Below are 25773 nucleotides of genomic sequence, written 5' to 3'. Positions count from 1 at the left end.
TTGAGCTTGGGCACCAGGGACGGTCTACCTAATATCTGGTAAAGAATGTTCCAGGGGCTGGCCCCGTGGCCGAGTGGTTAAGTTCGCGCGCTCCGCTGCAGGCGGCCCAGTGTTTCGGTGGTTCGAATCCTGGGCGCGGACATGGCACTGCTCATCAAATCACGCTGAGGCAGCGTCCCACATGCCACAACTAGAAGAACCCACAACGAAGAATATACAACTATGTACTGGGGGGCTTTGGGGAGAAAAAGGAAAAAAATAAAAAAATCTTTTAAAAAAAAAAAAGAATGTTCCAGACTCTGGAACAGTCCGTGCCTAAGGCGTCTGAGGAACAGCAAGGAGGCTGGTGTGGCTGGAGCAGCATGAACACCTAGAAGAACAGTGGGGTCAGACAGCAGGGGCAGGGCTGCCAGGGTTAGCAAATTAAAACACAGGGCGCTCAGTGAAACTGGAATTCCAGAGAAGCAACACACCGTTGTCCAGGATAAGTATGTCCCATCTATAGCGTGGGATAAGTATGTCACTTCTCTGAAATTCCCGTTGAACTGGGCGTCTGCATCTTGTCTGGCAGCCCTGGGGAGGGAAGCAGAGCCCAATCACAGGGGGGCCTCCTAGGTCACGGTGAGGTTTCCATTTTCCCTCCAGGAGAGGTGCGAGCCATGCGAGGGTTCTGAGCATTCTCTTCCGAAGATAACTCAGAAGGAAAGCGAGAGAGTTATTGTCCCCGTTTTATAGCTAAGATGAGCCTACATGATGTCCATGCCCCCCCCCCACCCCGGCCAGTAGAGGACCAGATGGCCACCAGTAGCTTCCCAAAGCCCCCAGCCTCCATCCCCAGGGCAGGAGGAGGTGGGGAGCAGGTGCGGGCTCTGCTCCCAGCCCGCTGCTGTCTCAGGGCTGCCTTCACCCACCAGGGAGTTGTCCCTGCACCCCGACTGTCCCTCAGTCCGGGGGGGGACCCGGGGCCCTGCCCTGAGTTCCCTCCCTCGGCCCCAAACAGTCCCGGAGTGCCCTTCCTGTCTGCAGCCCAGGAAGGGACCACACGGCCACCTTTCTGCCCACCACCCCCTGGCTCCGAGGGTCTCTTCTGCCACCCGATTCCCCTGCATTGCTGGCTTTTTCTGTCTCTATGTTTCTCTCTCGGGTTCTATCCCTTTCTTTCCACGTTTTCTGAACCTCCTTCAGTCTCTTCCTTCTCTTCTTGCTTCTTCTTCCTGCTCCTCTCTGCACACTGCTCTTTCCTCCTTTGTGTCCCTCTGCCCTCTCTCCTCTCCCTCCATCTCTACCTCTGTCTTTATCTCTCTCGCTGAGTGTGTAGATTTCCCTGGGCCTCCACGTGTCTCTCTGGGTCTCTCTGGTTTTGCTCTGTGTGAGTGTGTCTCCCTCACCCCCCACCCTCCATACACTCCAGAGGGGACCTAACTTGTAAGTATTTGAAAACGCGGAGGCTGCTGTTGGAACAAGAGCAAGATTATGAATCTGCTTCCAACAATCACAGAGGCCCACTGTCAGGGTCCCAGCTATTGGGTGTCATGTGCTGGGAAAATGAAAAGTGGAAATTCACTGAGAGGATAAGCAGAGACCACGGATTGCTCCCCTTTTTTGCCGTAAATGAAATCCAGGCTGTTGACTCTCGGGGGAGGGAGCGAGCAACCCAGGATGTCAGAGGGAGGGACCCGGAGTGACGACGCTGGAGCCTGGGTCTCGGTCCCTGTTCCCTCAGCTGCAGCGCCCCCAGAGCAAGTCAAACCCTTCTGGGGGCCTCAGGCTTCTCATCTGCAAAATGAGGGGAATGGTGCCTTCTCTGCACCCTCCCAGGCTCCCCTAGACTCACTCCCCTCGCTGTATCCCGGACGCCATCTCAGCGCCGAGGTTCATCTCCAGGAAAAGGCAGCAAAGTCCGCCTGGGGAGACTGAGGCTGGGTCTTCCCTCAGCCCCGAGAGTCCAGGGAGACCCTCCTCCCCCAGCCCACAGGAGGGCCCGGAAAATGCTGATCGAACCGATTCATGATATGCAGGTAGGACAAAGAGGTGCTCTCTCTCCAGCCATCTGCTCTCCGCTCCCCAGACCCAAGGATGCAAAGCAGTGGTTTTCACCCCCGCTGCACAGCAGAGTCACCTGGGAAACTTTCTAAAAATACCAGAGGCCAGGCTCACTTTTTGGGGTTTTGATTCCATTGGCCTCCTTTCCCTCCTCCTCACTTCTCTGACTTCACCTCCTACCTCTCTCCCTCAATTCTTCTTTTTTTCCCTCAAACACATAAGAAGCTTGTTCCCACCTCAGGGCCTTTGCACATGCTGCCATCTGCCTGCTCTGCCGCTTCCCTACATGGCGGGTTCCTCATTCGGGTCTCAGCACCAGGCCACCACCTCCAAGAGGCCCTCCCTAACTGTCCTTCCTGGAGGAGCATCTCTCCCAGCCACACTCCAGCTCATCATCCTGTTTTATCTTCTTACTAACTAACTAACTAACTTCTTACTATCTTCTTACTAACACTAGTCACTCTCTAAACTTCTCATATGTATTATTGGTTCATGTGTTCATCGACTGTTTCCACGGAAGCTAGGAAGGGCAGGGATCTTGTCATCCATTCCCACTAATGTGCCCTCGGGCCCTAGGACAAGTCTGAACACACGGCGGGTGTTTGATAATATTTATTGAATGAACAAGATCCTGGTCAACCACGCTGTCGGTTCCTGGAGCACACACGAGCTTTCTTCTGCTATTATTCCTTTCTGTTATTAGTCCCCTAACCAGGCTTTTCAGCCAGGGCACCACCGCCACGTGGGATAGATCACTCTCCATTGTGGGGCTGTGCTGTGCATCGCAGGATGTTGAGCAGAACCCCTGACCTCCACCCACTAGATGCCAGTAGCACCCATCCCCAGTTGTGACAACCAAATACGTCTACAGACATCCCCAAATGTCCCACGTGGGGAGGGGCGGCAAGTCGCCCTAGCTGAGCGCCCCTGACCTGCGGTGTTGAACCCATTGCTGGGCTCCCGGAGGGCGGAAAACAGACGTCCTGGGCCTGATCTGAGCATCAAGTCCCGCCTCTGACGCAGTTCCACCAAATGACCAGCAGGTGGCAGCAGAGACCGCCCTCTCGCCAGCAAGGCAGCCTCTTCCTGAAAACTTTTTCCTTTCTTTTCCCAGCCTGGTAACACGTTCTGCAACCGCGCTCACTCGCCCCCGGGGGGCCTTATGAGCAACCCACTCAGTCTGCACTTTTCCAGGACAGACAGAAAGGGAGGCGGCGGCAGTGTCCTGAATCCACAAGCTGACAGACAGCCGAGGGGCGTGGGTATTGGCTGGAGCAGAAAGAAAATCATCTTGGAATCACGCCGATCGAAATTCCAGTCCCAGTTGTATCCCTTTCTCTCCTTGTGCCCTCGGGCCAGTTAACTCAACCTGTCTGTGCCTCAGTTTCCTCATCTGGACCCTGCCTCGTTTATCTCCACAGTCCTCACGTGTCTCCTCCATCGTGTGGCAGCTCAGAGAGCAAGGGCTTGCTCTGGTGAGGTCACTGCCCGTCCCTCCTAGCAAGTAATGGCCTCCCATTGGGTGTCTGTTGAAGGACTGATTGATGCACATGTAAAATAATGTAGGAGCAGAGAAAACACTGAATGGGTGTCAGCTGCAATGATGACCACGCCATGGCGAGGATGATGATGTCACAGTGATGATCATGTCATGGTGAGGAGAAGAAAGTCATAGTGAAGGTAATAATGTCATGGCGAGGATGGCGATGTCATGGTAAGGGTGAGGAGGTCAAAGTGAGGAGGATGATGTCATAGTGAGGATGATGACGTCAAAGTAAAGAAGATGATGTCATGTGAGGGCAGTGAGGTCCTCGTGAAGATGGTGATGTCATGGTGAAAATGATGATGTCGTGGTGAGGATGTCGTGATGTTGATAATGGTGTTACCATCTCATGACCCACCCCGTGGTCCCCAAGCCTCCTGAGCCGTCAGTACTTCTGGGGAGTTTCGTAAACTTGAGGCTTCCCAGGCTTCCCTGCATCTCGCAACTCAGAGTCTTCCAGCAACAAGCTCTCAACCTCAGCGACACACTGGAATCGCCTGCAGAGCTCTTGAAAAATACCGATGCCTGGACTTCACCCCAGAGACTATCGGAGCTTCTGCCCGGGCATCAGGATTTTCCAAAGACACTCCAGGGATCCTAATGTGCAGCAAGGTGACGACGACCCCCGTGGATTAACACGCTCCTCCGGTCACGTAATGCAAAGGGACGCCCGGGCCAGCAGCCTCCGCATCACCTGGGAGCTGGTTAGAAATGGGCGTCCCCGGGCCCCACCTGGAACTACTGGCTCGGAGACCCCTGGGGGTGGAGTCCAGCCAGGTGGGCTTGGGCAAGCCGGGAAGTCCTGGCACCCTGAAGCGAGAGCAGCACCCCCCGGGGGGGTTCAGATGTGCAGCCAATTAGGAGACCCCCATTCCCGTGGGCCAAATGCCAGGATGAAAGGAGGGCCGAGGGATATGATCGTCCTGTCAATTGACCAACTTATGGGCATCTGTCAGCTTCGGGTTCTAGACCAACCCCCACCACCCACGCTGCAAAAAGCCTGCGTCACACCGAGAGTTATTTCTGCCCAAAAGCAGCCACAGCTTCCCTGGACAGCACTCAGAGCCCACAGGGCCAGGAGGGGGGCACGCTCCACGCCCACAGCCACCGAGGCCACACGGCTGCTGTGGCGCGTCATTATCGCCCAAAAGAAGAACGGTAATAGCGTCACCAGGACTCGGCCCATGACCGAGTACAGACCTCCTTTGTCAGTGCAAAAGCAACTTAAAAACCCTGCTGCTTTGAAGGAGGACAGAAGATGGGGTGTGTGTGTGTGTGTGTACTTCACAAACCCTCCCTACTCAAAGCTTGGTAGAGATGCAGAATTGCCAGCCCCGCCCCCCACCTACCGACTCACAGGCTGCATTTGCTAAGATGCCCGTGAATTTGAGACACCCTGGTACAAAGCAAACCCCAGGCCACTCTCCTTCTCAAGATTGTTTCAGATGCAACCTCCTGTGGAATCGAGAAAATCACAACAGGGTATATATAGTAGAAACACAGAAGATATAGAAAACCTGTGGTTATAAAGCCACACGCACGCATCCGTCTGGGTTCAAAGCCAGCCCGTGGCTCATCCCAATTCTGGCTGGACCAGAGCATTCCCGAAAGCTGATGACGCTCGGACCCCACTCTGAGAAACTGCGACTTCCTTGGCCCGGGGTGGGACCCGGGCATTTTTTTAATTCCCCAGGTGATTCCAGCGGGCAGTTTGGGTTGAGACCTGCCGAGCCCAGCGCGCAGGCCTTATTCAGGGGATGCTGGAGGACTTAGCAGATGACTCTGCTCACGCATTTCCCCGTGTGTTTGAATCTCATCAGCCTGGACTTTACACCAGGGAACCAGGCTCAGTCAACACTTTCCCGTGCTAATTACTTTTATCAGAGGCTGGAGGGTGCCGTGAGCTAACAGTTGGCTTTCGGATTGCAGACTCGTTGCCGAGATGAGCATGTCAGAGTTCTGATTATGTCCTTGGGGACCTTCTTCCCGGGCAGAGGGAGCGTGCTGGTAATTCTCCTGCTGCACAGGAGTTTGCTGATTGCTCTGTCTCATGAATTGCGAGGCTGCTGACGCCCTCCCTGCTAACTCTGAGCACGCTGATGGCTCTTCTCTCCCTGTGGAGGCCTCCTGCCAATCATGAAATGACACCTAAGGGGAGCAGCACGCTGACCACCTGGTGTTCAAGAGGGGCCTTCATCTCTGGGCTCCTGGTCACCGAGAATCAATGTAGAAGTGAGCCTTTGCTGTCGAGTTTCGGGACTCTAGACCGGACGAGCATGAGCCTGGAGGTGAGGGAGGAAACTCCCGACGCCTCATTGTTGAGAAGCCTGGATTCTGCCGTCTTCCCTCGGGGTTTCCCACTGTGCGCTCCGGCCTGGGTCCCAGGTCATGTGAAGCCTGAGGCCCAGCGTCTGAGATGGAGCATTCTCCACTCACAGTAACCACACTGCAGCCAGCTGGCTGTGAGCCTGCTCAGAAAAGCTGCGATAAACGAGAGAGCACTGTTCTTGGAACAGGGAATACACCACTAGCTCACTGTGCGCCTTTGCGCAACTTACCTAACCTCTCTGGTCCTCCATTTCCCTAACAAAGAAGAAGAGCTAATCCACAGGGCGGGGGTGAGGAGGAGATGAAGCCAGAAGAGGCACAGGGAGGTCGCCATCTGTGAGTTCTGTTTCTGATTAAGGGTTGTTTTGGTTATTTCATGGGTTCTGTGCTCCCTCGGGCCTCCGCTAGCCCACACAGACACACACGTGCGCAGACATGACACACAGCACGCCAGGCAGCACAGATGGCACTGGGAGGACAGTGGCCAGGAGCTCAGGCCACAGCAGTTCTCAGGTTGGACCCCTGACTCCACCGGCAGCCTCTGTGGAACAGGAGGCTGCAGCCCACCATGATTGGTCGATGAAGCCCCCAGGCCACACGCCTCCTGCCCACCAGGACCCCACGCTGGGCTCATACGGCCTGGTCCTGCCTCTGTCTCAGGCTGAGCATGCGGGCTGCTGCCAGGAAGGCCGCCCCAGTGAGCAGCTCGGTGGTGAAGCTGATCCAGCCCAGCGCCAGGGACCAGCCAAAGCGGATGTCCACCTGGTCCAGCAGGGCCTTCTCCTCCAGGAGACACAGCGCCTCGTGGAAGGCGGCAGCTGAGTACGCGATATAGACACTGATCCCAGCGAGCGTCACCAAGGCTGCAGGGGAGGCAAAAGGAGAGAAGATCAAACTCCCCAGCACTGCCCTCCCCTCCTTGCCCAGCCCAGCCCAGCCACACTGGCCTCATCCTGCATCCATGCTTCCTCCACCACACGGCCTTTGCCCAAGCTGGCCCCTCTGCCCAGTGCACCCTTCCTTCCTTTCCTTTCCCCTCCTGCCATCGGTAAGTCTTAGCCATCCTCATATCTCAGCTTGTGCGTCATCCAGGGAGCTCCCTGAACAGGTCAAATGCCCCATGACCTCACAGCAGCATGCTGCCCTCCGTCCCCACCCTGCTCCTTCAGAACTGCGATTCTGCGTTCCTTTCTGAAAGGACTTAGCTAATGTCTCTCTCCCTCGACAGATGGGCTGTGAGCTCCAGGGCGCTCGACCTGGATCCCCCAGCCCCCAGAACAGCACCCGGCACATAGTAGGTCTCCATGGACACGGGATTGGAGCTGTGCTGCGCAGTCCCAGAGCCACTGGTCCCACGTGGCTATTTAAACTCAAGAGAACATCTCAGCCCCTCGCGGGCACCTGCCACGTGGCCAGCGTTCCGTAGGCTGGTTCGTGGCTCCCCCGCGGCACAGCGCAGATAGGAGAACTTGTCGCCAGCGGCAGAAAGTTCAACTGGGCGGGGCTGGTTTCAAGAAAGGGTGAATGACTAGTGCCGATATTAATGATAATGGTGGTGGTTGGAAATCAGAGCCTCGCGGTATTTCCGCCTCCAGACATCCCTTGTATTTTTCCCTCCCTGGATTCCCAGTGTCTTCATCCTTGTTCTCGTTCTTTTTTAAGGAGGGATTGTTCCAAGCTCGCAAGAAGGACAGAGGCCCTAGAACAGCCACCGTGGTCCCCAAATAAAGGGTATGAACCCAGGCATTGCCTGTTTTTTAATCGGTCAGAACAGCAGGGGGCCTGAGGGAGGGAGGGAGCGCAGCCGAGGGAGGGTCTCCCCATCTCCATGTGGCTTCTTTTGTGAAATCGTGAAAATGATTCTCAGAACGTGCTCCCCACCCTCTGCTTCTCTCATGGGGCCACAGACCCGGGGAGCCCGGGCTGGAAACCGCTCATCCCTTCCAGCTGTGACAACACAGATGGGGAAACTGAGCCCCCAAGAGGCGACAGGCCCCCCGCCCCCTCCCTTGCTGAGGGTGTGTGCGCAGGGTGGGCACCCACCTCCGAAGAGGAAGAGGGTTCCCGTGAGCAGGAGGGGGATGGAGGCTCGGAGGAGGAAGCTCAGGAAGCCCGTCATCCCCGCAAAGACCATCAGGATCAGGCTGAGCGGCAGCAGAATCACGAACGTCCCGTGCATGGCTTCGAAGAGACATGAGGCGGAGAAGGGTTATTAACACTCCTCAGTCAATCAACAAACATTTCCTGAGCGCCTCCGATGGGGGCAGCACGCAAACGCCAGGGGAAAACATCAATGCTACTGTTACTGCTACTACTTCTAATGATAATAACAATATTAATAACAACAGTATGGAGGCTCATCTGTGTCAGGCTGTCTGAGCATCATGTCGCTTAATTCTCATGCACCCTGTGAGGTGGGTATCACGGTTCATTCACTTACCGACTCAGCATATGTTTATTGCGTTCTCGGCACGGCGGACTCAGGGGCAAATACGTCAGAATCCCGCCCTCATGGGGTTGATGTTCTAGTGAGAGGAGTCAGGCAGTGGACAAGTAAATAAGTGACAAAGTTGAGAGATGGTGAGAAACGCATGGGGCAGTGAATCAAGCCAAGAGGGGGCCTAAGGCCAGAGCTCCGCTGAGGATGTTCCGGTGAAGACCCGAAGGAGGCGAGGGAGGCGGCAAGAAGGGAGATGTCACAGGCCGAGGGAGGAGCAGGAACATTCTGTGCCTGGTGAGATGGAGGCACCTGGGCAGGTGGGTGAGGGTGGCGTGGAGAGAGCGAGAGGAAGGATGCAGGACGTGAAGACAGAGAGTTGACGGCACACCGTGTGGGGCTCACGAGCCATCAGGAAGAGTCTCACCTGCTCTCGGAAGGAGAGGGGCCACCAGATAGTTAGGGGCCAAAGAATGACAGGTTTAGGTTCAGTTTGTGAAGGTCGCGCTGGTTGCTGTATTGAGAGGCGACAAGCAGAGGGTGTAGCAGATGGAATGGTGGCTCAAAGATTCACGTCCAGCGGGAACCTGAGAATGTGACCTTGCTTGGGACAAGATTCTTTGCAGATGTAATTAGGTTAAGGGGGTCCAGATGAGATCACCCTGGACTGGAGTGGGCCCTACATCGAGTGACTGATGTCCTTGGAAGAGAACGAGGAGACCGAGGAGGAGCGAGGTGAAGATGGAGGCAGAAAGGAGGGATGCGTCCACAAGCCAAGGAACGCCCAGGGTGGACGGCGGCCGCCGGAAGCCAGCAGAGGGGCACGGAATGGGTTCTCCCTCAGAACCCCCAGAAGGACCGACCCTGCCGACCCCTCGATTTCTTCGGACCTGCAGAACCGTGAGAGGACAAATCTCTGCCGTCTTAAACCACCAAGCCTGCGGTAATTTCTCACCACCCCGAGGAAACAAATCCAAGGGAGCAGGCTGGAAGCGTGAAGACTGCTGGGGGATTATTGCCTTAATCCTAGGAAGGGACGAGGGCCGCCTGGACGGGGACGGCAGCCGTGCGGTGGGGAGAAGTGGGCAGACGCCACGCATATGTTAAAGATGAAACAAGCAACAGCTTTGACGAGGCTGCGAGATCTGGAGAGGCAGCGCCTGAGCCCCTGGACGGATGAGGGGCCCTCTGCCGAGATGGGGAAGATGAGGGAAGAGGGGTGCGGAGGGCGGGGACGTCAGGACTCGTTCAGTGTGAGATGCCGGTTGCACTCCAGGCAGAGACGCCAGACACAGTGGTTCACGGGAGACCCGAGCTCGGCAGGAGGTCTGCCATGGGGGTGTCGGTATGATACCATTGTTACAGAGGTCGGAGCGGAGACTGAGCTCAGAGCCTGGCCCTAACCCAGCCAGGTGTTTGAGAAATTCCCCTCAGAGGGGGCGGAGCCATAGCCAAGACAGGAAGAAAGGTGTGGCTTCCACAGAGGACAGAGGCGAGAGTCAGGCAACAAGTGTTTACCCAGCACCTCTCGGTTCCAGAGACTGGGCAGGGAGCAAAGCCAGCAAGGATGCAGGGAGGTCATATCCTGCAAAGAAAAATCAGGGGCTGCCCCAAACACGCCCGGCCCCTCTCTTCCCAGCTCCTAAAAGCATCCTCTGCTTCAGAGACGGTATTTTCTAAAGACCCAACTTGCCTTTCCTCCTCCACATGCAGATCTCTCCCTGGTCCGCCCCCTGCCTGCCCCAAGATCCCCAGGGCTCCCCATCCCAGGCAGGGCCAGACTGAGTCTCTTCGTCCCCCATAGGCTGCTGCTCCAGCCTCTGCCCATCACTCTCCACAGCAACCCACCCCTCAGGTGTGGAATATTTGCTCCATGGATATCTGAAATTCAATTCCCCCGGGTGAGCTGAGAACACTGATAGGCGAGAGACGAGCAGGTGAGGGGAGAGGAAGGCCAGAGAAAGATCATCTCATAAAAGTCTGCAACTGGATTCGGTCCCCTACCCCTCTCCCCTGTCCCCAGACCACAGATGTCTTGTGAGTCAGAAGTACATTACAGTACAAGGCGTGATTAGAACTTACATTACAAAATCAGGACGTAGAAAAGGATGAATTACCAGAACGTCAAGACCAATAGCGGCAGGGGGAGGGGAGAGGAATGGAGGAAGTCTGGGGGTCTCAAGGTCTCAACATTTGCCACCACTTTGGCTCTGAGCTTCCTGGCAGCCAAAGCAGAAAGGGAAACAATTACAAAGTTCTTTTTCACCAGTCATTCATTTACTAAATATTTATTGGTCATTTACCATGAGCTGGGCACGGAGCCTCTTTAAATCCTTTTGGCAACAACAGAGGCATGAAAACAAATACTTTCCTCATCCTTCAGAGCAAGCTAAGCATCATTTCTTCTGTGAAGTCTTTTCTTATGGCCATGTCCACCACCGCACAGTCCACACAGTCTGCTCCGGCTCTGTGCCCCCTCAGCTCCCCAGGGTCAGCCCATCCTGGCATTTGCTCCCTGGCGTTGGTGCCTCTTGGTCACCTTTCTGTCTCACTGTGAAACCGTGAGCCTTGACGAGGGACATCTTGTCCCCTCTTGTACAACCGCATCCCTGAGTTTCTAGTAGAGCTCTGAGGTTATGCGAGTGTTCAACGGGCATCTGTTGACCTAATTAACTAATTAAGAACTAATTAGACAGTGTGACTCCAAGCCAAAAAAAATATGGCAGTTCCTAAGAAATAACCAAGAAACGACGGAAGCTTAAGAGATGACCTCATGGTGGTTAAAAATATGAGCTTCAGAACCAGATGCTCTGCGTTTGGATTGAGGCTCTGACTGTGGGACATTTGGCATCGCTTCATCCAGCAGAACCGCCATTTCCCCGTCTATGGGGTGGAGGTTGTGGCTCCCCAAATTATAAGAACAATATGCGTAAAAACAACAGGGCAACAGGGGGCAGGGTAAGGCGTTCAGTGTCGTGTCCTGTAGGGCAAGCACTAAATAAATCACAGCTCTGCCAATAATAAAGATGGAGACGACAATCATTCAGTCTGACTTTCATTGCGACCTAATCACTTTGTCTTCGACCCGCTAAATGCCACCAGCCTTGGAGAGTCAGGGAAACAAGACGGATCTCCCTCCCAGGACGGTCACAGGAGAAAATGCGGTTACAGGGGACAACACTCGTGGTCTTCGTTCCTTCCTCCCTTCCCGCCTGCCCTCCTTTCTTTATTAAGGAAGAATCTTGGTCAAGAAAGCACGGCAGGTGGTGTGAGGACCTGGTCCTGGAAAACCTGTTCCCTGCATAGCATCGCCTCCAGACTACGCTGAGAAATGAAATCATTTCTCATTTAGAAATTAATGAGGTTTCCTGGAGTTGGTGGCCCGGCCTGTGAGTTCCCCAGACACACTGTGAGCTGACTTGACTACACGTTCAATTAAATGTCTGGGCAAGAACAGGCTCCCCTTGGGAGAGTTGGAAATCTGCTGCTGAAATTTGCTTTCGCTTCTTTCGTGTGCGTGTGCCTTAGTCTTTGTTATTTTTTTATTTTTCAGGACTGCAGCCTTGGGACAGGAATATTGCTTCTGAGTTCTGTTCTCCTTGGAAATGTACCCATCTCCAATGACATCTCATTCAGAAGCAAGTATCTGTGGGCCCCCAATGAGGGCCGAGCTCCGACACGGAGCCCGGGGACACGACAGTGGACAAGGTCCCTGCTCTGACGGGATCGCAGTCCAGGGCAAGAGATGGACTAGCAAGGAAACAAAGGAGGTCGTTATAGACTGCGATGCGTCACAAAGGAAATAATGATGAGGATGCGGAAGAACGGGGTGAGCAGTGTGCAGGGGGTGCTTCTCCAGAAAAGGTGGTTGCATCGGTTTCCCCCAGCTGCTGTAACAAATTACGGCAAACTAAATGGCATCGAAGCAGCAGGAATTTGCTCCCACAGTCCTGGAGCCCAAAAGTCCAACATCAAGGTGTCGGCAGGACCGCACTCCCTCCAGAGGCTCCAGGGGAGAAAGCTTCCTGCCTCTTCCAGCTTCTGGCGGTTTCCGGCAATCCTTGACATTCCTCGGCTTGTGACAGCATCGCTCCAATCTCTGCCTCCATCTTCCCAGGGCCTTCTTTTCACTCCCCTGAGATTCTATTTTTCTCATAAGGACACTTGTCAGAGGATTTAGGGCCCACCTGGTTCATCCAAGATAATCTCGTCTCAAGATCTTTACTTAACCACGTCTGCAAGGACCCTTTTTCCAAATAAGGTCACATTCACTGGTACTAGGGGTTAGGACGTGGGCCTATCTTTTGGGGGGTAACATCTTCCGATCCACTACAGCAGGCTCTCAACAGATGATAGCCGAGATGACTATATAGAATTTATAATAATAATAATGTTGACCTGGCGTTGTTTCATCAAGGGCAATGTATATCCAAGTCCAAGAGATCTTTTTGACTCAAAAATGCTTTGTTGCAGAGGCCAGCCCAGGTGGCATATGGGTTAAGTTCACATGTTCCACTTCAGCGGCCCAGGTTTGCCAGTTTGGATCCAGGGCACAGACCTACGCACTGCACATCAAGCCATGCTGTGGCAGGTGTCCCACATAAAATAGAGGAAGATGGGCATGGATGTTAGCTCAGGGCCAGTCTTCCTCAGCAAAAGAAAAAAAAAAAAAGGAGGGGTGGCAGCAGATATCAGCTCAGGGCTAATCTTCCTCAAAAAAAAAAAAAAAACGCTTTGTTGCAAGTACATGAAACAGCAAACCCAGAGAGAAGCCAAGATGTTCACACCAAGGAGAACTGTGTTTGTGGCTGCTCCATTATCACACAGTTCAAAGAACTGCCTAATGGAAAACGAGGCTTCCAGAATGCTGGCGAGGTCAGGGAGCCCGGCACGGTTAGCAAAGTAATAGTTCTGCTCTTAAAGACAGCAGGGCCCATCTTTCTTCAGAGACATCAAAAGCTCTGACAAAAGGAGAAAGTCTCAGGAACCATTTCGCAAAGGGGAAAATGTCACCGTCTCTATTTTCGAACCTTGTCAACATGACTTTGAGATTCAGGAAGTGCTCAGAGATATTCAGTCCTATGTCACCTGGCAAGGAAGGGGATTTTTAAAATCTTTGTAAATATTTGTCCTTGGGTCTGTTGTCACTGGAACATAGCCCCCGGAGGATGGGGGCTGCATCTTGATTATCGTGATCTCCAAGACCCGTCGTTGTGATATGGGGAGAGCAGGCCTCTCCAGGCAAACACCTGGGTTCAAATCTTGACTCACATCTTCCCACGCAAATCACATCTCTCGAAAAAGCCTCTTTCCCCACCTGTCAGCGGGACCTGGGCTCCGACTTGGCCAAGCCATTGTGGGCACTGAACGTGAGAATAATTACTTCTTGACCTCAAACACCTTAGGCTCCGCCAGGTAGGAGTTCTTAATTCCCATTTCCCAGATGGGAAAAACTGAGGTTCAAGGGATTTACGTCAGTTGCTCAAGATGGAACAGCGATGAGTGTCAGAACCGGAATGGAACAACAAAGGAGGGTGACAAAGAGGTGGTGGAACGGCAGACAAGGGACGTTTAACCCAGCCTGGAAGTTTGAAAGGGCTTGCGGGGTGAGGAGCACTTAGCTGAGACCTGGACGGCTGAGAGGTGGGGGCGGGTGTTCCTGAAAGAGGGGATACAATGTGCCAAGACCCCAAAGCAGGAGGGATCTGGAAGCCCACGCGGGTCTCGGCTCCTGCAGCTGGAGAGGTGGGCGAGGGTCCCAGAGAGCTCCCTGAGCCACACTGAGGAGAAGTCTAACCATGACAGCAGCCCTCATGGAAGTTCCGAGAACGTTCTTCTCGGAAAAAAAGTTAAAACAAGACCTGTTTGCCCACCATCTCAAAGCCTTCCCTTTCTCCAGAATGAACCTCCATGAATGCTTGGAGGCACATCTTTCCAGTCTTTTTTCCATATATTTACCTCTTTTCCTCGATATTTACCTATTTCTCTAATTCTAAGATGCACACGGTCACACTTCAACATATCCGAAAACAGGATATGTTTGACCCTCCACAGCATCTCACAATTATAATATGCAGTGTTGTTTTTTCTTAATGGCATTTAAAAGAAAGGAGCATCTCCAAATGTTGGCATATACCCGTAGAAAAGACAGACTTTGGGGAATTTGGGGGGAAAGCATAACAGATGGCCTCACACTGCCCATTACCCTCTGTAACTTGTTGTCTTCATTCCACAGTGTATCTCTGTGTTCTATCCATTAGTATATTCTTTTTCCAGACTATGTAATATTCCATAGACCACACGTAAATGGTTAGCCACATCTCCATCCATGGGCACTGATGTCGTATCTTGTTCTCCACTGTCACAAAAATGGCATGGTGAATCTCTTCTTAGAAGCCTCACATGGTAGATACCAAGAAGTGGAATTACTTTGAATATAATTATTTTTTTAGTTTGAAGTGTGTACTTGACTTTCAATGGGCGCCCCAAGTAGCAGCCTGATGCCCAGGCGTGCATCTCCGAAGATGTGCGACCCCGGGCACCTGCTGCCTCCCTGCTGGCCCGCAGCCCAGCTAAGCATAAACCACACCCAGAACTCCCTCCCGGGCCCAGGCAGCCTCTTCACGCCATCCTGTCCCCTACCCCTTCATGTCTGTGCCTGTCACCTCCACTCTTGCGATCTGCGCCAGGCCTCGTGGGAGGGCCGGTTTTAGTTTTCCACGCCACTGCAACAGCCGGGCACCCAGAAAGACTGGAAACCCAACCCTGTGATTTTCCAACCTCACCTCCTCAGAGGACAGCCAGGCCAGGCCACTGGCCCCCGGCCCAGCTTCTGCCACTGGGGTGCTGTGTTGGGCAAGCGTTTGACCCCCCGGGTCTGGGGTGCTTATGCGTGGGATGCCCAGCCTGACCTTCCCCCTGGGCCCTTGGGAGAGGCAGCTGAAGAAAGGCACAGGGAGAGCTCGAGGGGCATCTAAGAAGCACTTTCTGTGCTACGCTGCAGAAACACCGGGCTTGCACTGTCTCGGGAACGCACCACGCTCAGTCCTGCCTCACAGCTCTGCACTTGCTGTTCCTCCTCATGGTGTAGGTCTCTGGTTCCCTGTCCGAAGGAAGCTGTGCAGGATGGGGGACTACGAACCCAAGAAGCAGGCTAGGCGTTCCTCCTGTGGACTACCATGGCTTCTGGTCTTAGCACACTCACATTATACTGAAATTATAGTCAAGGTAGAATCATTCTAAAAACGTAGAAACTGCCTGGGTTCAAATTCCAGATCGAACAGTTACTGTGCAAACTTTGGTAACTTACCTAACCTCTCTGTGCCTCGGTTTTCTCCTTTGAAAAGTGAGGATGATAATAACAGTACCTGCCTCATGGCATTGTGGCGAAGATTAGCTCGATTTTACAGATGAGAAGCTGGAGGCTCAGGGAAGCAATATGACTTCGAGCAGGAGGGGGAGACGTTAATGGACCTCCTACTTTGTGCAGTGCCCCACGCTGCGCGCTTTGCTTATATGATCTCATTTCATCTCAAAGCAGCCCATTTACGGAGGCAGGGAACTCGCCAGAAGTCACGCAGCTGGTAAGAGGCGAGGCCTTATCTATGATGAGGCTGACCCCACCCCACCCCTTGTTACAAGTACCACATGACTCAGCCTGGCCAATCGGCACATCCCATCCCCTCAGCCTCAGTGATTGGCTGAGGCCTGGGCATGGGATCCAATGTGGTCCAATGAGAGGCCTTTCTGGAGGATTTGCAGAATTAGTGGGAGATAGAAAGTCTCAATCTGCTCAGGTTGCTAAGACTGGAGACAACTTAAGTGAAAGCAGACCCCAAACAGAAGCCAAGCCCAGAGAGGAGAAGAGAGAAATTGAGTTCAGCTCTCTGGATCCCAACAGACTCAAGCTTTCCAGTTCCACGGGCCGGGATTTCCTTCCGGTTTAAACAAGCATGATTTGAGTTTCTGTCACTTGCCACCAAAAGATTCCTGGCTGGTTCTGGCAGCCTGGTTGGCTCTAGACCGTGACTCTTTTATTTACACTGGGCTGAAACTGGTGACCCCCTCTCCACCAAAAATAATTCCAGTCCCTAGTCAAGGAGGCAGACCCGTGACATCCCGGAGCTAATCTGGAAGACAACACATCGCAGCAAGATGGATTTTTATTGGGCACCAAGGTGGTCTGCCTGCTTGGGTTTTCCTGGAGGAAAAATCAAGGGTTCTCGAGGATTTGTCTAGGAGGCTGACTCGGAGAACACGCCGCTTGTCAAGTGGCTTCTCTCCTCTGTGGCCTCTGCAGCAGGTCCTTAGAGGACTGAGACATCTTCACAGGATAAAAGAGCTTGGGCAAAATTCAGAGTTCATTCTGGGGATAAAGAGATTCTGGGAAACAGCTCTCCCCGGGGGTGATCTGCAGCGAGCGCCCCGTCGGAAGGGACAGCCTGCTCTCTTTCGCAGATAATATGGTGGTTAAAAACAGCAGCCACCCCTTAAGACACACTTACAGGGGTCAGACACTGCGTGAGGCTCCTTAAATACACTCCCCCAGGATCCTCACAATATCCTGATGAGAGGGATGACAGTGACCTTCATTTTGCCCAACAGGGGACTGAGGCTCAGAGAGGTATAGGAAGCTGCCCAAAGCCACAGGCTTAGTAGGCAGTGAAGCTGGGGGTTAGGTCCCATGCGGGAGCACAGGAACAAACTCTGGATGTAAGTTTTGCCTGGTTCTCAAAATCCTGGAGCACGCAGGGCTGTCGCATTATCATCTTTCACAAAGATGCCAGACCAGTGCCCGCTGTAGTTAACCATCCAACTTTCCCCTCGATGTGGTGAGGCTGAAAGCCAGCACCCAGGCCAGCAAAGCGTCAGCACTCCACAGCTGTGAGGGCATCTAAAGAGGCTGGAAGGAAGGGTGGAGGGACCCACGTTTATCGAGCACGGACGATGCGTCTGGCACTTTGATATCAAATCATTCTTTCGTGCAACATCAAGATCCCACACAACCAGGCATTATGCGAGGTCCCACGTAAGGCCACTTCTTTCATCCAGCTAGTTCGTGGAATCCTGACCACACTCCCTCACAGTTTTGACATCTCCCTTCAGCAGACGTGGGAACTGAGGCCCAGAGAGGTTAAGATCCTAGCCTAGGATCACAGAGCATCCTGGGAAGGCTCCAAGCCGGGATTTGACCCATGTCTCCCTCACTTCACAGGCAGGAACGCTTGATTATTCTGGAAACAATGCTCTGAGAACACCCAAGGTTCCTCCCAGGGCAGCTTGGGGCTCAGGATGCGCTCCCTGGTACCTCCACCTTTCCTTGCCTCCCGCCATCCCAGGTATCTAGGGGACGGCTCCTTCAGTGCAACTCCCTGCGCTGGAGCCGGATTGCATCAGTTCACAAGAGCCAAGGCTTAGGAATTTAGTAATTTTGTGAGCCACCTGACATCATGGTGATAGCTTGAAATTGACCACAGCAGGAAGATTTATACCACGGAAATCAGCAAACGCTACAAGTCAAGATTTCGCCCTCTCCCAGAGAGCCAGTGGTTAAACGTTTCCCAGTACGCCACTGGACTTCAGAGAAACAGTTCTGGTTCATTCATTTCCTCGTCCATTCATTCACAAAGATTTATCAAGCTCCACCTCTCACATAATATAGTCATGCCCCGTCACGGCCTGCTCTGTGCCAGACTCTGTGCTAAATGTTGGGAATTCAGCCGTGGCAAGACAGATGTGGTCCCTGCCCTCATGAAGCTCACAGTCTAATGAGGGAGGCCGATTTCAACCCCCTAAATGTCACACATCGTGTAACAGGAGTAGAAGCTGATCAAGTCAAGCTGGCGGGATGGGAGCAGGGAGACTCCAGTAAAGGGAATGGCATGTGCAAAGTCCCTGTGGCAGAAGGAAACCTGGCATCTTCCAGGAACTGGAGAGAGAGAGCGAGTAAAGGGGAGGATGGAGTTGGAGAGGGGCCCTGGCAGCTCTTAGGGGCTGTGCCAGGGACAAACCTCAGCAAGTTTATCAAAAACTGCCCACATTTTTCCAGGCCTATGGAACTCAGCCCTCATTCCCTCCTCAGGGGCTTTCTAGGGTAGCTTTCTGGACCTCCGTTTCCTCACTGGAAAATGAAGATAAAAATGGAGATGATGATAACTTCAGAGGGAGGCTGTGGGGGGATTCAGTGGAGACACAGATGAAAAGCATTTAGCTCCAGCTCTGGTCCACCGCGAGCCTCAGTGAACTAAACGATTACGTTTATTTCCCTCCTGCCTCAAAGGTTCCTTCAGCCGGGGTTTGCTTTCTTGCATCTGGTCCTCACACCTCGAGGGAGGTCCGAGCACTGCCCTAGGCACCTGGGAAATCAGCCGTCACCCAGGCAGACACGAAGCCTCCTGGGAGAGGGAGCCCTTCTCTGCCTCCTAATTGCCTTCCTTGAACCATTCAACAAATATTTATTACAACCCTGCTACCGCCCAGCGCTTGTTCTCAACAGAGAGGATAAAAATAAAGCCGGCCTGGGGCGTGCCTTCTGGTCTATAGGATAAGACCTCCTCTCTTTTCAACATTCACTTCCCAGTCTGGTTTGGGGGTCTCCTTGGGGTGCCGCCCACCCTCCTTCACACTGCTTGTCACTCCGAAATATAGCTGCGTATTTCCACCCCGGCTAGTCTGTGAGCTCCCTGAGGGCATGGCCTGGGTCTTAAGCACCAGCACGGTGCCTGGCGCACAGAAAGCCTGCAGTCAACGTTTGTCGAATGAATCCTAAACCACACAACGTTACAGGTGGAGCAAGAGAGGCCCCGGCCCCTGCTCCTAACCCCGCTCCCTTCTCCCGCCCGGGGTCAGAGGCCACCCGGGCCGCCCCCTCCGCAGTGCCCCGACCCGATGTTTGAGGAAGAGCTCCACAAGTGGTGGCCAGACCCGGGGTTCCCCCCCATCCCATCCTCCTTGGACTCACTGAGGAGTTGTCGGCTGGAGTCGCTGACCGTCACATTCTCCTGCCAGAAGGGGTTCATCAGCGGCGCGCACGGGCTCTGGACTGGACCGGGTGGAGGAATCACCGGGCGGGGCCCTGGAGTTTGGGTCCCGGCCCGCGGCTTCGGCCCCACGCCCGCCCTAGATGCCCCACCCGGGACGGCGCGCGGAGAGCTGGAGCGGCCCCGGGCTGAGCTGGGTGCCTCTCAGACGGGCGTTGGCAGCCCCGGCCCTCGGCGATCTTCCCCCGGCCCCCAGGCACCACGTTTGGTGCTTTGGGGTTTGGGGGAGGGGTGCGCGCCAAGCAACAGGTCCCCAGAGAGCAGAGCACCGCGCGGGGGGCGTTGGCAGCCACCGCCCCGGGTCCCCGCGTGCGCCCTTACCCCGGCAGGTCCGCCAGAGGCCGGAGTGCGAGCTCAGAGGCTCCAGCTGGCTGCGGTTGGCGGCCCCCGCGGGGTCCTGCGCCCCCCGGCCGCTCTGCTCCAGCCGCTCGGTGTCGATGATGTACCAGAAGTCCGTGCCGATGGCTGCCGCCAGGAGCACGAAGCTGAGCGCCCCGGTCAGCGCCGCCGCGCCGGCCAGCCCGCCCAGGGGCACCCGCATCGCCGAGCCCGGAGCTCCCGGCTTCGCCTCCGGAGACTGGAGCAGGGACCTGGAACCCGGGCTTAGGGCCTCGATGCCTCCCTCCGACCCCAGCTCCGCCCCTCAGACCCCCTCACCTGCGCCCTCGGACCCCACCCCTAGAAGCACGCGGCAGCCCTCCGCTCCCAGCCCAAGCGCACCCTCTCACTCCCGCGCCTCACTTTCCCCCAGACCCCTTTCCCTCGGATCCCTTCCTTCACCCTCCACAACGCCCAGCTGTTGCCCGCTGTGCCCTGCCGCTCCCTTTCCGCGCAGCCCTCCTTGCTATCCCCACATCACCGCCTCAACTCCCCACTTCCCACCCTGGGCGCCAGGAGTCTTCCTCGCCGGCCCTTCCCACGGCTCCGGCTCCGCGCCCGGGCGCAGCGCACAGTGCGCCCCTCCCCGTGGTGCCCAGCGCCCAGCCCAGCACGGGAGGCCGGGTGTGTGAGGGAGGGAGGGCGGCCTTCACAGGCGCTGAGGGAGGAGGAGGAGGGGCGCCTCACAGTCCTGCCCAGGGTTTGCAGATAATCTTCAATAGCCCCTGTCCCTCCAGCCTCAGTTCCCCTTCCTCCAAAATCCATCTTCCGTTGATTTTCCAAGGCTGGCTACAGAAGGAAAAGGCAGATCTGGTTTTCATAAAAGTTCTTTAAAGCAATGAGCTAGACCAGGTCCTCTGAGTCTATCCTTTCTACCAGGGAAGACTTTCCTTGTCATTATCACCGCCACCATCACCCCCACCACCATCATCATCACCATCACCATCACAATCATCATCACCACCACTACCACCATCATCATCACAACCATCATCATCTTCACCAGCACCACCATCATTACCACCAACACCATCACCATCATTAACATCATCACCATTACCACCACCATTATCAGCATCACCACCATCACCACCACTACTACCATCACCATCACAACCATTATCATCATCACCAGCACTACTACCGTTGCCACCATCATCATCATCACCACCATCACCACCACCACTACCATCATCATCACAACCATTATCATCATCACCAGCACTACTACCATTACCACCATCACCATCATCATCATCATCGTCACCACCACCACCATCAGGACGGCCGCATCACCATACTCATCTTTACCATCACCCTTATCAATTCCACCACCTTCTTTACCACCATAAAACCTTTCCTTCTTTCAAGAAATACTTCTTGAGCACCTACTCTGTGCCAGACACTATAGCGTGTGTTAAGACTATAGCCGTGAACAACCCAAACACAGCCCCTGCTGTTAAGAAGTATATAGTGTAAGACTCCCAGCTTTTCAAAGCAAGGCACCTGGAGAAAATAATCATATTTGTATGGCACACAGGCGTAAATGGAAGAGGCTTCTAGATGCTGGAGATGACCAGCCTCAGGAGCTGCCCTTACGGCTGAAAGTTCAAAATCTTGGCATTCCTTTGACACACTCTTAAGGAAACATTGTGCCAAGACCCAAAAGTTGAACTGGAGAGGGAAGCATTCAACAAAGTTTGCCTAAAACAGGGTGCTGTCAGAGAAAGTAACAGAGCGGAGGTCTCACTTGGACTCAGAATCCAGGAGGTGACTTTGATGCTGAGACATGAAGGATATAAAGGCAGTTCATGCCTAGGGGATGGCTTACATGAAGGGTTTGGTACATTCTAGAAAAACTGAAAGGAGAGTAATGAGGCTAGAAGACAGTGAGAGAGGAGCGAGCAGAGGGAATGAGATGGGGGTACAGATCTTGGAGGTCTTGAGGTCCATGATAAAGGGTTTGGATTCTAGTCTAAGCCCCGGAATGGTTTTGAGCAGAGAAGTGAAAGGCTCTAATTTACATTCTAAAAATCTCACTCCCCTGACTGGCTTCAGTGTGGAGCATGGACTGTAGGGGACAGGCAGGGACGCCAGGAGGCCAGTTAGGAGGACATGGCAGTAGACGCAGCAAGAGATACCAGTGGCTTGGGCTGGGGTGGTGACAGCGGTGGGTAGGAAGTGGAGTGAATAGATATTTTTAAAAATTGAGTGGGGCAGAATTGATAGGACCTGGTTGATAGACTGGGGTTGAGAATTATTCTTTTCTTTATTACTTCATTCCCCCTTACCAACGCCATCTTAATCCTCATCATTGGCATCCTCATCTTTGTTATTAGCAGCATCAGAACCCGGAACAGAGCTATGACCAGCAAGAACGCAGCCTCCCCTTGATTCTGCACACCATCCTACTCCATCACTCCTTCAGCCGCCATCTTGATTAAGAGTGATCTTTCCCACAGCCATCCCCACTGATGGCTTTGCTTTCAACTCCATCACACTATTGCTATTATCTTCACGAAACAGTCCTTAACTGTTCCATCAACAGTAGGGACCTAGATGAAGGTAAAATTCAGTGAGGCTGTTCCCAGGACCCCCAATGATGTCTTTAAGGTTTAATCTCCTCTCTCTTTCTCTCCATCTCTCGACTGTTTTCCTCTCTCTTGGCTTCATTCTTAAGCAGATTCTCATTTGTTGGACTCCAAGGGCTGCCGTTCACAGCTTAGCAACCTCAAGAAAAAGAAAGAATCTCTTTTTCAATGGTGCAAGCCAGATTTCCAGAACTGAAGCTCATATCCCCATCTCTGAAATAATCCCTAAGGGTGAGAGGGATAGAATGCGCTGATTGGCTGAGCCTGGATCACCTGCCGGCTCCTGGAGCCAAGGTATGGTGGATCAGTCCCATGCCAACCGTTTGAGCTAAGAGGTGTCATGGCTGCCAGAAGTAGCAAAGGAAAATACAGGATGCCCAGTTAAATTTGAATTTCAGATAAACAATGAATCATTTTTTAGTATAGGTATGTCCCATGCAATGTTTGGGATATACTTATACTAAAAAAAAAATTGTTGTTGTTTAATCTGAAGTTCACATTTAACTGAGTCTCCTGCATTTTATCTGGCAAAGCTAGCTGGCTCCCCAAAGGAAAACCAAGGTGTTATTACCAGAACCGGGAGACAGGACGGTGGCAGACACAAACACAGATGCCCCTACACCCAGCGTGTGTGTCCCTTCACTGGTCCCACTTCCCTCATCTACATAAGGAGACCTTCTTCCAGGCACATTTTGCAAAGATAGTTCTTGTAGTTCTGATCCTTCTATTTGTCTTGAGGATTTTAATATAATCTACCTGAATCATGCTCAGTCACTCTAAAAAGAACAGAAAGTAATGTTTTTCAATGAATCTGGGCAGGGGTGGAGCGCATTAAACATCAGATGACCTTATAACTCAGCCGGTCAACTGAAGAGGCAGGATGAAGCCTGAAGGCTCCTGGGGCAGAATTCAAATGAGCCACGACATCTAGAATGAAAGCCACACCAGGCACCGGGCTGGGTACTGATGTGACAGAGAACAACATCAATGGGGATTCCAGAGGCTGCTTTTGAGTCTTAAATTGGCATCTTTCAGGCTGTGTGAGCCCAGAAAAGTCGCCTCTCTTCTCTGAGCTTCACTTGCTCAACTGCAAAATGGGGGTACTCAGACCTAAGAATCCCAGAAGGGCTTTATGAAGGTGGGACAAGAGTGTGAAGAGGGTACCGACGTTATCATTAAAACATGTAGAAAACGCTTTGAGAAGTGGGGAGAGGTGCATGTTAAGAATGGAAAGAGGAAATATTTTAAAAGAAAGAGGAAGAGAGCAGAAGGGAGGGGAAATGTCAGGATATCAGGAAGAAAGTTTACCTCTCACTACAAAGCATAGGGGTATCGTGGAAAAAGCGATATTTTTTGTAATTGGTGAGACCTGGATTTTCACAGCTCTGCAGCGCTCAGGTCTGCTTGCCTCGCCAGCCTCACACTCCCAGGCCTTTCTGCTCCTTGAACACGTTTGGTTCTTTCCTGCCTCTGAGTCTTCACACATGCTGTTCACTTTATCTGGAACACTCTTATCCCCACTTTTTTTTTTTTTAATCTCAACTTAAAAATTACTTCTTCAGAAAGGGCTTAGCTGACACCCCAACTTAGGTTAAAGGCTCTGATGGGAGCGCAAGATGCTGATTCAGGTGTGGTTAATGCCCCGCCGCATCCACTCAGGCACTCAGTTCTCCAGCCCATGCCTACAGCGTCCTACTACACACACCTGTGCGGGGGCTGGAGTGACTAGAGTGTAACAGCCGAGGATGGACGGGGTTGGAGGGTAAACAGCCCCGCCCAGCTGTCTCAGCCCTTAGAGGAGGGGAGAGCTCTGAGACGAGTTCTCCTCTGTCTCCCAGAGTCCCCAGGGGCACTGAGCCCAGCTGCCCACCGCAGTGACCTGCTCCAAGGCACACCTTATGTTGGCTTTCTTCCTTCTGCATCTCGATTGCCCACTCCTGCATCAGTAAGTCCCACAATCACCCCTCAAATAAAATCTTCCCCTAAAGTCCTTATCTCAGGGTCTGCTTGAAGAGAAACCCAAGCTAAGACGTGTGCTATCTTAGCCCTCTTTCTTCTTCGCAGAGACTCTGCTAACAATACTTAAGGACAATTGACTGATGAAGTTCTTGGCTCCCGACCTGCCATCCAAGCGCGATGATAGATAATATAGGATGGCTCATTCAACACCATTCTGACCCACCTTCCCTTTCACATTGCTAGACACCTTTCAGCCAACAGCATCCACGTGACATAATTCAGACCAATGACGTAGAAGCAGGATCTGCTGAGAAGGGAGCCCTCAAGAAAAAAGACAAGACCTTGGGAGGAGAAGGCATTTGGTTCACCTGGAATGTAGATGTGATCTCTGAAAGCAGTGTAGCCATCTTGCAACCATGAGGACAAACCTCCTCCTGGGTTTGTGGCAAAAACAAAAAGATGCAGAGTCTGAAGCTCTGACAGCATCCTTGGACGGCTGCCCAATGCTTAAATTTCCTACCTCCGGAATTCTTGGTGGAAGATAAAAATAAGCCCCTATCTGTTTAAGCCACCACCCTATGGCTGTCTGTGTTTGCGACTGAATGCACGGCGAACTGATGCAGACAGGGATGATGTTGGTCCTATCCAGTGCATATCATTGGCTTTGAGGTTAGTGCCTGATACACAGTAGATGCGTAATAAAGATGTGTTGATTTAATAAGCAAATCCTCCCCAAAAGTCTCTTCTTGCAAGCGCAGAGCTTATTTTGTGTGGCAAAACCGTGAGGAACCAAGTCAGAGCTCAACCATACGGCCAGGATATCTGTTCAGTGATTAGGATTGTTGCACTAGCGAGAAACGGCCTCTGTTTATTAAGCCTCGTGAGGTCATGATGTTCTGCTGGCCATTCGGTCTCCATGGGCGTGACCTGCGCATAACCATCTAAGTGCACAGCCTCCATGTGTCCATTAGAGACTTCTAGAGAGCTGGCTGCCATTCTTCATATCCCATACGACGTAATTAGTTTAGAATGAAAAGGGATCAGTAACCCACTGCTCTGATGTTCCCATTACACGCCTGGCGTGATGCCAAGAGATGAAGGCTGAGCTGCCCCTCGCTCTGTTTCAGGAAACCTCTTCCCACATTGGAATAAAAATCTCTCAGCCAGAGAGAGGCTGCTCCCAGCAGCAATGTGGCAAAGGAAAGAGCTAGGACCAGGAGCCAGCGCGCCTGGTTCCGGCACCTCTAGCCTGCGGATAGATCCAGAACTGGTTACTTGCCCTCTCTGAGACTTGCTTTCCTCGTTTGTAAAAAGGGCTGGTCCAAGTCCCCTTCTGGGAATCTACTCTGGCGACAGCTGCCCTGCTGGATCAATGTGGCAGGTGCAGCAGGAGTGTTTCCATTTTGAGTCTTCCCACCAATTCTTTGAGAGAAAGACGCTTTTTCTCCCAGTCTT

General features: G+C 53.1%; 1 protein-coding gene across 1 annotated transcript; it reads right to left on the bottom strand.

Moving 5' to 3' along the window:
• Nucleotides 1-2646: 2646 nt before the first annotated feature.
• Nucleotides 2647-20343, bottom strand: TMEM114 (transmembrane protein 114). The gene is made up of 4 exons (XM_014849972.3): nucleotides 19712-20343; nucleotides 19312-19392; nucleotides 7958-8095; nucleotides 2647-6777 (listed from the first exon to the last, which is right to left on the bottom strand). Exons 1-4 carry the CDS (start codon nucleotides 19929-19931, stop codon nucleotides 6545-6547), a joined length of 672 nt encoding a protein of 223 aa, XP_014705458.3. The 5' UTR covers nucleotides 19932-20343; the 3' UTR covers nucleotides 2647-6544.
• Between the last annotated feature and the right edge of the window lie 5430 nt (nucleotides 20344-25773).

The sequence above is a fragment of the Equus asinus genome, chromosome 14, assembly GCF_041296235.1.
Source record: "Equus asinus isolate D_3611 breed Donkey chromosome 14, EquAss-T2T_v2, whole genome shotgun sequence".
Taxonomy (NCBI): domain Eukaryota; kingdom Metazoa; phylum Chordata; class Mammalia; order Perissodactyla; family Equidae; genus Equus; species Equus asinus.
The sequence above is the reverse complement of the archived record's forward strand: the minus strand, read 5'-3'. Positions and strand labels throughout refer to the sequence as shown.

Bases quoted from the DNA above. Each gene is read 5' to 3' on its own strand.
- TMEM114 (XM_014849972.3), bottom strand. From the start codon at position 19,931: ATGCGGGTGCCCCTGGGCGGGCTGGCCGGCGCGGCGGCGCTGACCGGG. The intron at 19,393-19,711 runs GTAAGGGCGCAC...CACCCGGTCCAG, and splicing joins CCTCTGGCGGACCTGCCGGG to TCCAGAGCCCGTGCGCGCCG. The intron at 6,778-7,957 runs GTGGGTGCCCAC...CCTCCCCTGCAG, and splicing joins AACCCTCTTCCTCTTCGGAG to CCTTGGTGACGCTCGCTGGG.